Source organism: Triticum urartu, chromosome 2A, assembly GCF_056163025.1.
Source record: "Triticum urartu cultivar PI428250 chromosome 2A, HENAU_Tu73, whole genome shotgun sequence".
Classification (NCBI taxonomy): Eukaryota; Viridiplantae; Streptophyta; class Magnoliopsida; order Poales; family Poaceae; genus Triticum; species Triticum urartu.
The window spans coordinates 179709599-179720663 of NC_141874.1; the positions used below are offsets into that span (position 1 = coordinate 179709599).

The 11065-nt window shown below is 48.0% G+C and overlaps 1 protein-coding gene and 1 pseudogene across 1 annotated transcript; one reads left to right on the top strand and one right to left on the bottom strand.

Annotated features, from left to right (window-relative positions):
* Nucleotides 1-412: 412 nt before the first annotated feature.
* Nucleotides 413-1039, bottom strand: LOC125535561 (protein NEN4-like; annotated as a pseudogene).
* Nucleotides 1040-1568: 529 nt separating this feature from the next.
* On the top strand, nucleotides 1569-4104 carry LOC125541348 (cytochrome P450 CYP72A616). Its single transcript, XM_048704787.2, has 4 exons — nucleotides 1569-2144; nucleotides 2268-2509; nucleotides 3064-3448; nucleotides 3536-4104. The coding sequence occupies exons 1-4, from the start codon at nucleotides 1617-1619 to the stop codon at nucleotides 3959-3961; spliced, it is 1581 nt and encodes a 526-aa protein (XP_048560744.2). The 5' UTR covers nucleotides 1569-1616; the 3' UTR covers nucleotides 3962-4104.
* The last annotated feature ends 6961 nt before the right edge of the window (nucleotides 4105-11065 follow it).

Below are 11065 nucleotides of genomic sequence, written 5' to 3' on the forward strand. Positions count from 1 at the left end.
GAAATCGGTGGAAGGAAAGTCACACACACGCGCTAAGAGCATCTCCACCCGTCTCCCCAGGAAGGCCCCTAAAAGCACTTTTCCAGCGCCGGCGGTCAAAAAAGTTTCCACTCGCGCCCCCAGGAGCACAAATATCGCTGGATTTGGCCAAAACTACGGCCGGCGCTCTCATCCCATTCCCAGGATCCCGGGGGGCAGCTGGGGGAGGAGAGAGACTACTTTAGTTGCTTTGGGCTCATTGTCAGCCTCCCACTCCCTCTCTCTCATCGCTTTTCCTTCGGGCCCACCCACGTGATCTCTTTTCTCTTTCTCCCCCCACCAACTCCCGCCCGCACAGAACGCCTCGCCGACGACGTCCAGCTGCGCCGAACCCGCCGAGCTTGCCGCCCCGCATCCTCCTCTCGCTTGGCCCTCACTGCCGCCGCCGCTGTCCCCGCGCGGGCGCGGGGGGCCGCCGCCGCCGTGGGAAAAATTCTATTCCTTCGTGGTGTCCCAGCACCTCAAGGCTCACGCGCGCGCCGTCCAGGCACCGGAGCCCCCGCGCCCGCCGCGCGCCGATCCCGAAGTGCTCCGCCAGGGCCGCCGCCGCCGCCTCCTCGTCCTCCACCTGGCCGTCGTCCCCGGCGGCGGCCGGCCCGAAGCACTCCTGCGCGCCCTGTGCGAGGAGCATGTCGAGTGAGTCGACGACGCCCACGGGCTCCGGCGCGCCCAGGCCGAAGGCGGCGAAGGCCTCGCGCATGCGTGGGCAGCCGGCGCGCCGGATGCCGTGGCCCGCCCACACGCGGCCGTCCAGCAGCTCGAAGATGTCCGGGAAGACGTCCTCGAACGAGGGTGCCCCGGAGGAGGTGGAGAGGACGCCACCGTCGGCGCCGGCGTCGTCCGGGCGGATGAGGGTGGAGTAGCTGGAGACCTCGACGAGGCGGCGCGGGCAGACGAGGATGGCGGCGAACTCCAGCAGGCTGCACTAGCCAGGCAGCGACAGGGACTGCGCAGCCTCCACGTCGAAGAACACCATCTCCCTCTTCTTGATGGTCGCCATTGGTTCCATGGAGCTTTGTTTGTTTGTTTCTTGCTTGAAGGAATGGAGGAGAGGAGGGATAGGAGAATGGATGATCCTTGTCTTGTCGGAGGAGCCTGTCGATGGAGTTCTGAGGGCGCAATGAGTGGAAAAAATTCCATCCCCAAGCTGAAGTTTTCGCCGGCAGCCCCCCAGGAGGCGAAAAAATGCCTCCCAACGGCTGGAGATGCTCTAAAGGACTGACGTTCGGGCGTTACAAAATCGTACGTTGAATTATTGGTGTCAAACTTTGATCACATTGTTACTGGTCGGTGGTACTAGTACTACTTGCACCTTGAGTCCATGTCGTCACCGCTTTTAGTTTAACTAGTCACCTGCCAATCGGATCTTCACCGCAGTTCCTTATCTACCAAGTTCCTTAGGAGCAAGGGCATGGATCAGATAGGCCACAACCTTTGCTATTATAGTGCAAGAACATATTTTAAACAAACGAGACATCTCTATATATTGTGTCCATCTCTAGCATATACCCATCCAACCAAATCAGCCTTTTGCACTGTCAACTGGCCTTTCTTCCCACAACTTGTCAAGAGAGAGAATGGTTCTTAGCACGCTCATGAGTGCAGCTTCAGTGCCGTGGAACTCCCTTGTATGTGGCACCATCGGCTTTGTGCTCCTATGGCAGGCTAGCCGGCTGGTAGATTTGCTGTGGTGGCACCCGCGGCGGCTTAAGCATGCCTTACGCGCCCAGGGTCTTCGTGGCACGTCGTACCGCTTCGTCATCGGGGATATGATGGATTATCGGCGCCGGCGCAAGGAGGCGCAATCGAGGTCGATGCCGCTGCGCTGCCACAGCATAGCCCCCCTCGTCGCGCCGCTCCTCTGCGACATTGTCCGCGAGCATGGCAAGACATGTATGTCTTGGTATGCTATGTACCCCAAGGTGACCATACACAACCCTGACTTGGCCAAGGAAGTGTTGTCCAACAAATTCGGCCACTTCGAGAAAGTCAAGTTTCCGCCACTGTCCAGGCTGCTTGCCGCAGGCCTGGCGAAACACGAGGGCGAGAAATGGGTCAAGCATAGAAGGATCCTTAACCCTGCGTTCCACCTCGAGAAGCTCAAGGTATTTGTAATCGTTTCATCAAGCATTGGCTCACGATTGTTTTACAGGAATTAAGTGTGTGATTGATCCTCTGAGCGTACATCATTTAATCCGGTTATTCTGAAAAACTCATTTAATTTGCAGCTCATGCTGCCAGCGTTGTCTACAAGCTGCGAAGAACTTGTCAATAGATGGACGCGATCCCTTGACTCAGACGGTACCTATGAGTTGGATGTCTTCCTGGAGTTCCAAAGACTCACTGGAGATGTCATTTCTCGCACCGCATTTGGCAGTAACTACCTCGAAGGTGCCAGGGTTTTCCAGCTGCAATCCGAGCAAGTTGAACGCATTGCCGGGGCTTGGAAGATTGGCATTCCCGGTTACTTGTGAGTCAGCACCTCGTAGTACTATCTTCGTCCTGGTTTATTAGTCCTCTTAGCATTTTGTGCGAAACTTTGACCAAAGATTTAACTAGAAAAATAATAATGCATGTCATCAAAAATTAATACGAATCCAACGATATATTTTTTGGTAACATGCATTATTATTTTCTTAGTTAAATTTATGATGCAAGTTTAGCACAAAATATTAAGGGGATCAATAAACCAGGACGGTGGTAGTACTAGTTAAACTTCATTAATATGTACTTCCTCCATTCTAAAATAATTGTTTTTGGAATGGATGGAGTATTCATCTTTTCCATCAAGTTTCAAGATAGTACAAACTTCCCGCCAAAAGCTAATATGCTAGCATCGATTTTTCTTGTGAGGATCTCTGATATAGATTTTTAAAATCAGCATTAATCAAAGACGGGAATACTGATGTAGATTAACACTAGAGACCATGTTTTGTCGATCTGAGCTCTACCTTAAATAATGAGAGTTATTCCGTGATTTAGTACCATTAATCCATATGTGCTAATAGTCAGTGGTATTTACAGGTCCTTGCCCACCAAAAATAATAGAAAGATGCATCAAAATAATAGTGAAATTGAATCCATTCTACATGGTTTAATTGGAAAAAGAATGCAAGCTATGCAAGAAGGAGAAAATACCAAAGAGGACTTACTCAGCTTGATGCTTGAGTCAAACATGAGAACCTCAGATGACAACGGCCAATTCATCTCAGGAATGACCATTAAAGAGGTCCTGGAGGAATGCAAGTTGTTCTATCTTGCAGGGACAGAAACAACATCAATACTACTCACATGGACAATGATCGTACTAAGTATGCATCCAGAGTGGCAGGACCGTGCAAGGGAGGAGGTCATTAGCTTATTTGGAAAAAACAAACTTGAGTATGAAGGCGTTAACCGACTCAAAACAGTGAGTGGTGTTTTGTTTACTTGATTCCATTGTTACAACAGGATATAAAATTGGATGTATAAATCTTGCAATCTACTATATTTGCAGGTGACCTTGATTCTTTATGAGGTACTCCGGTTGTACTCGCCTGCTGTCACATTCTTCCGTAAAACATACATGGAGATAAAGATTGGGGGCATCACATACCCCGCCGGTGTTCTCATTGAGCTTCCCCTGTTGTTAATGAACCATGACCCAGATATATGGGGAGGGGACGTACATGAGTTCAAGCCGGAGAGGTTCACCAACGGGATCTCCCAGGCATCCAAGAATCCCGGTGCATTCCTACCATTCAGTTGGGGGCCACGTATCTGCATTGCCCAACAGTTCGCCCTTCTTGAGGCTAAGATGGCGTTTTGCATGATCCTTCAATGCTTTGAGTTTGAGCTCGCACCGTCATACACTCATGCCGTAAATAACACCAGACTGATGCGCCCAATGCATGGTGCGCAAATCAAGCTTAGGGAAATTTGATCATCACCCACGACAATCTACATGTTGTGCACTATTTGTTGTCGTGTGACTAAACATATAATAATGCATTAAAATACCGATGGGATTGAGACTTCACGTGAACCATTTTTTGTGCCTTTACAATGAAAGCCGAGTTGGTGGTTGTTGTTTGGTGTCACCACCCACTCAGTCCTCCACATATACACTATATCCTTGATACCATGCACATATATGGTCCTAGCCCATTAAAACTCCATGCATGGAGCTTCCTACTGTGCAACTTGTTTGACTGTTGCGTGCGCGGTGCCAATGCCAGCGGCGATCTTCCGAACCCAAGGCGCGTGGTTACTAAGCACATCACATCTTATATTCAAAAAAATACTAGCACTCTACCGCCGTCCTCCGTGGCCCTGGCGGCCACCCCATTGCTCCTAGCATCGTGATCCACTCCGGACACGGCGGCCACCACTCTTATCCAACCTCTACTTCCCACCAACCATGTCACTAGCTGATCTCAACTTCGACAGAGTCCAGGAATTCACGCAGGTAGTCTCGAGGAAATGGGGTGTTCCTATCAATTTTGAGGAAGACAAATATCTCCAAGAATTCTTCCTTGTGGCTGAATTCACCAGATCCCGCATCCGTTTGACTGAGGAATCGGTCGACACCATACTTCTATCTTGCTTTGGAGGTCGTGCATCCCATTTCAAAGTGAAGCTGCTTCAAAATTGGTCGTTCAAATTCTCTATTTCATCCAAGGAATTAGGTTTCTCTATTATCAAAGGAGGTAACATTTCTATGCATGCCCTCAATGTTAATTTTCTTCTCCGGGGATCGGGTGGTCCTAACTCCTGCCGGGAACTTGATCAATATCTATAAGAAAAAGAATATGAATGGATTCATATCTTTCGTCTAAAATGACCTTATCAGGGCTAGCTACATTTTCTTATGAGTATATCTTGCACCCACTCTCTAATTTTGCCTAAGAGCCATGTTAGCAATGTCGGGATTGAAACTGTTGAACCTTGACGGCAAATATTATCTGAGCTCTTGTCTGATGCTTCTCTGATGAGGTGGAAATCCCTACTGATGACCATTGGCCCCCTAGTGTTAGTGTTATTAAGTTCAATTTCTGGTAGGAAAGTTTTTGTCGTATGGTCGACCAGACGATAAACCACATACAACTCCTAGGTGTTTCAAATGCCTATATTTTTTATGGATCCACTAAGTACAAACCTCCTAGGGAACCAAGACGTGACCTCGAAAAGGTCCTTGTTAATACCAAGCAGGACTTGTTTCTATGAGATGATGGTGAGAAATACCGATGTTGTTGATGATGATGAGTTGGTAGAGAACTAGGCCACCCCTTATGCCTGGCCGGATGGATAAAAAATTAACCAAGAATAATGGTGGTGTTGGAGCACACAACAAAGAATTAACTGTGTTGGTGGAGCTGAAGGGCCTTGGCAGCCGACTAGAAGGAGAAGGTGAATTTTTTCGATGAGATGAAGATGATGGAGGATGAGAAGGGGAAGGCAATGGTTGCGGCTCAAGAGTGGAAGGTGCCAGTGGAACAAAAAGGACTTGAATTTGGGACGAAAAGACTTGCATTGGAGACCGATGAAAAAAACACTATGCTTGAGGAGCAAAAGCTTGCATTGGTGGTTGAGGAGCAAAAAAGCAAAACGGTGGTCAAGGACCGTGCTATCATGTTCATGGATCCCAACAACATGGTCGAGAGGGCAAGAAAATATTGGCAATTCAGTTGTAGGGATGTCTTAGCGAATTGAACGGGGAAGCGAGAGTTTTATCATCAACACCCTTGCAATTTGCATGTATGCAAATAAGGCAAAAAAATAGATGTCGAAATTCTTTTGATACTTGAAAATTTAAAATGTAATAAATCCTAGCTGTAAAAAATGTAATAAATCCCAAACCTCATATATAATTTACGACCCGCCTTCACAATCGTCTATGTCTTGACAAGAGCTTTGATATTAGACATCGTATGTGTATGCTTCATTGGAAAAATCAGTTTAAAAGCACTAAGTGATTTATAAAGTTACCAGTATACGGGCACCAGCTTTATCACGTGATAACTTTGGTAAAAATGCCGGGTGGCAATTTCATGAATCATGGCAATCGGGTATTGAAGTTCTTGTCAATACGAATGCAAGTTGTCGATTTGACGGACAATCCAAGCTATGTAATATTCTTACACCAAACTACTCCATTCGGTTATATTTACTCTGCATATTAGTTTTTTCTCAAGTCAAAATTTGTACATTGACCAAGTTTATAGAATAATCAGATTCATCATCAAATATATTTTCGCATCCAATGTTTGTTACTGTAAATGTTTATATTTTTATATAAACTTAGCCAAATTTTATAAACTTTTTTTGGAAAAACTTCATAAATTTTCTTTTTTCGATTGAACAAAAATGTAATAAATGAACAAGTAAAAAATCCTGAAGAAATTCACTCATTCATTCCTTTTTGTTTCTTTCTATGTGTGGTCTTGGTAATTTTAGGTTTTCCCTTTGTGTACGCCTATCAGCTAGTATTTTATCATTTTCTTAGATGAGCTCTTTTATCAGTTCTCTTTACGATCATCTCCTCCTTTATTCAGTCATAGGGTGGCATCGTTTACAATCCAGGGAGTAACCGCATCAGGCGCAAATTCCAGCCAAGAATTCGAAGGAGAAAATCTAGCTAGCCTAGCTAGTTCATGAGCTACCTGATTGCTCTCTCTATTGCAATGATCAAGGGTTATATGATTAAAATCTAGAGACATAAAATAGCAGCAATCGAAGATGACAGTGGCCACTGAAGAAGAAGAAGAGAATAACCGTCAAGTAATGCTGCGACCACCCCCGCTCTTCTATCAATTGGTTGTATGGAATGCATCATGCGGACGGAAATCGGTGGAAAGAAAGTAACTGTTAGCTTAATCTTGATCACTTGTATCTGCATATTTGCTTTAGTCGTGCATGTAGCATAGATTAGGGAGTTCTTCTCCGGAGAGGTCTTGGCTGAGCGGGCAAAGAAGATGAGATACTAGCTGCCGTGTGATACGGCGAGCATGGCGAGATGCCGATGGCAGTGTGAAACTGCAGTGCTGTGCAAGGCGGCAAGGTCGTGTGATACAGCAAGCACATGTATGAATGGAGCAAGACCGGACGTGCTGGCCTGATTAGTTGGAGGAGCCAAGAGATCTGGTGAGTTAGTTGTATGCAAGTCGTAGTTAGCTGCATAGCCGGGTCTTGTGACCGTTGAGAGATTGGCACAAGTGATGAGTATAGACGTGCATGTAATTAGTGGTTAGGTAGTGCCGTAGTGCATGGAGTTAGTTGAGCTAGTGGCCGGGTGATGCGTGAGTGCATGGGTTAGTGGCTGGTTATGGTGACTGGTAGCGCGTGCGTGAAGCCAAGGCCTGCTGTATAAACATGTGTTGCATACTGAGTAATCAAGGAGGCCGTGAGGGCTGGGAAAATACACAATGTAGTTTCTTGTTCCACCAATGAGGAGAGCCTCTCGGCAAAGCATCAGCTGGGAAAATACACAATGTAGTTTCTTGTTCCACCAAGAAGAAGTTTTGTTGCGGCAGCGATCAAGAGTTCGCTGGCTATACGCAGGTGATCGCAATACAGCTCACTTTCAAGCACAGGCAAAGCAAAGGAAACATATGAATCGTATAGCTGGTCTGAAGTGGCTAGATGGATTTGTATGTGCGGACTCTGAGGAGGAGAAGGTGGAAGTCCAAGGGTTCTATCAACAACTTTATACTTCGCAGGGTTTTCAGAACATGGACGGTTTGCTCCACTTTGTGCCAGAACGGGTTACTCCGATTATGAATGATGATCTTCAGCGATCCTTTGAGGCTGTGGAAGTACGCACGGCACTGTTTCAAATGGCCCCGTCCAAAGCGCCTGGCATTGATGGTTTCACTGCGGGTTTTTTTAGCGACACTGGTCAGTTGTTGAGAAAGATTTAGTGCCGGCTGTGTTAGATTTTTTGAATGGTGGGGAGCTTCCTATGGGCCTTAATGACACTTCTATCACGCTGATCCCTAAGGTACGACACCCCCAATCCATCACCCAATATCGTCCCATATCGCTTTGTCCGGTTCCCTACAAGATTGCTGCTAAAGCGATTACTAATCGCATGAAACCGTAGATGGACTCAATAGTGGGGGAGGAACAAAGTGCGTTTGTACCAGGCAGGTTGATAACTGACAACGTACTGGTAGCATTCGAGAGTATTCACTCAATGAAGAGGAGGAAAAAAGGGAAAAATTTCTCATGTGCTATTAAGTTAGACATGATGAAAGCGTATGATCGCGTGGAGTGGCATTACTTGGAGGCTGTGCTTCTCAGACTGGGTTTTGGCCACGAGTTTTGTTCGACTGATTATGAAGTGTGTGATGTCAGTCAGATTCACTGTCAGAATGAACGGTGAGCTACTTCCTTTCTTCACACCCTCTCAGGGTTTGAGACAGGGATGTCCGGCATCCCCCTTTCTGTTTCTGCTATGTGCGGAAGGACTCACCTCTCTGCTGAACTATTATGGTGGCAACTTTATAGACAGAGGGATTCGGGTCTCGTACAGATCGCCATGGGTAAATCATCTCCTGTTCGCTGACGATAGCTTGATCTTTATCAGTGCAACGGAGGAAAGTGCAGATAGATTGAACCAAATTCTGCAAATTTATGCTGCTTGTTCGGGCCAAAGTGTTAATAAAGACAAGAGCTCGGTTTTCTTCACAACAAATTCCCCCACCGAAGTCCGAAATAGAATCAAACAGAGACTTGGTATTATGGTGGAGGCTTTCAGTGAGAGATATCTTGGCCTACCCACAGCTGTGGGGAGGATTACCAGTGACACTTTCGATCACATTGGTGAAAGAGCTTGTGGCAGTATGCAGGGGTGGTCAGAGCGAAATTTTGCATGCGCGGGGAGGGAGATCTTGCTCAAATCCATCGTCCAAGCCATCCCTACATTCAGCATGTCATGCTTTCGACTTACTAAGAAGGTATGTAAAAAGTACACTTCCAATATGGCTAAATATTGGTGGAGTAGCTCCCTGCACAAGAGATCTTTGCACTGGATTTCTTGGAAAGCGCTGGCATCGCCAAAAGTCCAGGGGGGAATGGGCTTTCGTGACATGCGGCTGTTCAACCTCGCACTCCTCGGGAAGCATGGGTGGAGGTTCATGGTTAGCCCGGATTCATTATGCGCCGGAGTGTTGAAGGGCCGATACTTTCCAGACTCAGATTTTATGCACGCCACAGTGCCGAAGACAGCTTCTCCAGTTTGGCGGGCAATTGTGGCGGGGCGCGAGGCACTTCAGGCGGGTTTGATCATGCGGGTTGGTAATGGAAGATATATATCTATCTGGGAGGATAAATGGATTCCAGGTACCATTAGCATGTCTCCTATGTCCATTATCACTCCTACTACTTTGCTTACTGTCAATGAGCTCATTGATGAAGAAAACTGGACATGGAAGACGGATCTTGTTCGACAAAATTTTCTTGCTTTGGATGCAGATGCTATTCTGAACATACCATTGCGCACTGGAGGTGGGGATGATTTCTTTGCATGGGCTTTTGAAAACTCAGGTGTGTACACTGTCAAGTCGGCGTACCGTGCTCTCATGACTCGGAAAGAGCGTAAAGCTCTAGAGGAAAGGACGGCTACCGGTGCCTCAAAATCTGAACAACAGATGTGGACATCTCTGTGGAAGCTCAAAGTTGTGCCAAAGGTCCGAGTTTTTTGGTGGAGAGTTCTCCATGGGATCCTCCCCGACAAATCAACCCTTAAGCACAAACATATCAAACCTATAAGCCTATGCAATGTATGCTTGGCTAAAGAGGAGGATCTTATGCATGCACTGGTGACTTGCTCCCATGCACGCAGGTTCTGGGATGAAGCGCAAGCATGGCTCGATGTTCGACTCCCACGTCTACATCCAACAGCATGGGCGTGCGACATCTTATATGTGATGACCGTTTTTCAGATAATACGAGAGGAAAGATTGTGTCGGTGATGTGGGCTATCTGGCATTCGCGGAATCGTTGGATTCATGAGAAGGAGCATGTGGATCCAGTGTACTCCACTCGACGCATTCGTGAGGACTTGGCCTTGCTGGATATTCCAATGAAGCAGGCCACAATGTTGCCAGGTCATGGCTGGCGCCCCCCAGAAGCAGGTTTTATTAAGATAAATGTTGATGGTGCAATCAACTCTGAAGCAGGTTTAGCCGGAGCGGGCGGTGTAGCTCGCTCGTCCACGACGCTGCTTGCTTCCTCGTGCAAACCGCATATCGGTGTCACGGATCCTCTCATTGCTGAGGCTCTGTCATTGCGAGAAGGAGCCATTTTCGCTCGTCTACGGGGCTACTCGCATGTGATATTGGAATCCGACTGCCTGGAGATCGTGAATCTCTGGAACACTCGCCACGGCTCTCGTTCGGTAGTGGATCCTCTACTAGTTGAGATTGGAGAGCATGCTCTGTCTTTTGACACTTTTGTAATTCAGCATGTAAAAAGGTCCGCTAATTTCCCGACCCATCTCTGTGCAAGGCATGCCAGCACACTGAGATAGAAGAAGAAGGCGGCGCTACGAGGAGAGGCAGTGCCAACAATTGGCATCAGAGCCTTGTCGATCCGAGGCGGTGACAACGCCGCGCCGGACTCCATGTGAGGTGGAGGACGCCGGCGCGAGGTGATGGCCGGCAGAGGCGCAATGCCGCCGGTGGGATGTTGCGGTGCGATGCCGCGAGGTGAAGATGGTGCGATGATCGACGTCGCGAGGACATCATCCCCGGCAAGATGGTGACAGGCCGGCGCTGCGACGGCGTCGGCGACGTCGGTGCCTGCGACTATGGTGGCCGGCGTGACGGTGGTGAAGGCTACGACTGCGGTGACGGGCACATGGTGGACTCCATGCGAGATGGAGGACGGTGGCGCGACATGGAGGTGTTTGGCGGTGTGATGCCGCACGAGCATATGGCTGCGGTGCGATGCCGCTAGATGGAGATGGCGGCGCAAAGCTGCCACAAGAAGACAATGGTGTGATGCCGTTGGAAGGTACGGCGGCGCGAAGCCATCATGAGGATCG

What these genes read in the sequence shown, in the direction of transcription:
- LOC125541348 (XM_048704787.2), top strand. Translation starts at nt 1,617, where the DNA reads ATGGTTCTTAGCACGCTCATGAGTGCAGCTTCAGTGCCGTGGAACTCC. An exon ending in TCCACCTCGAGAAGCTCAAG is followed by an intron (nt 2,145 to 2,267) that starts GTATTTGTAATC and finishes TTTAATTTGCAG; the next exon opens with CTCATGCTGCCAGCGTTGTC. An exon ending in ATTGGCATTCCCGGTTACTT is followed by an intron (nt 2,510 to 3,063) that starts GTGAGTCAGCAC and finishes TGGTATTTACAG; the next exon opens with GTCCTTGCCCACCAAAAATA.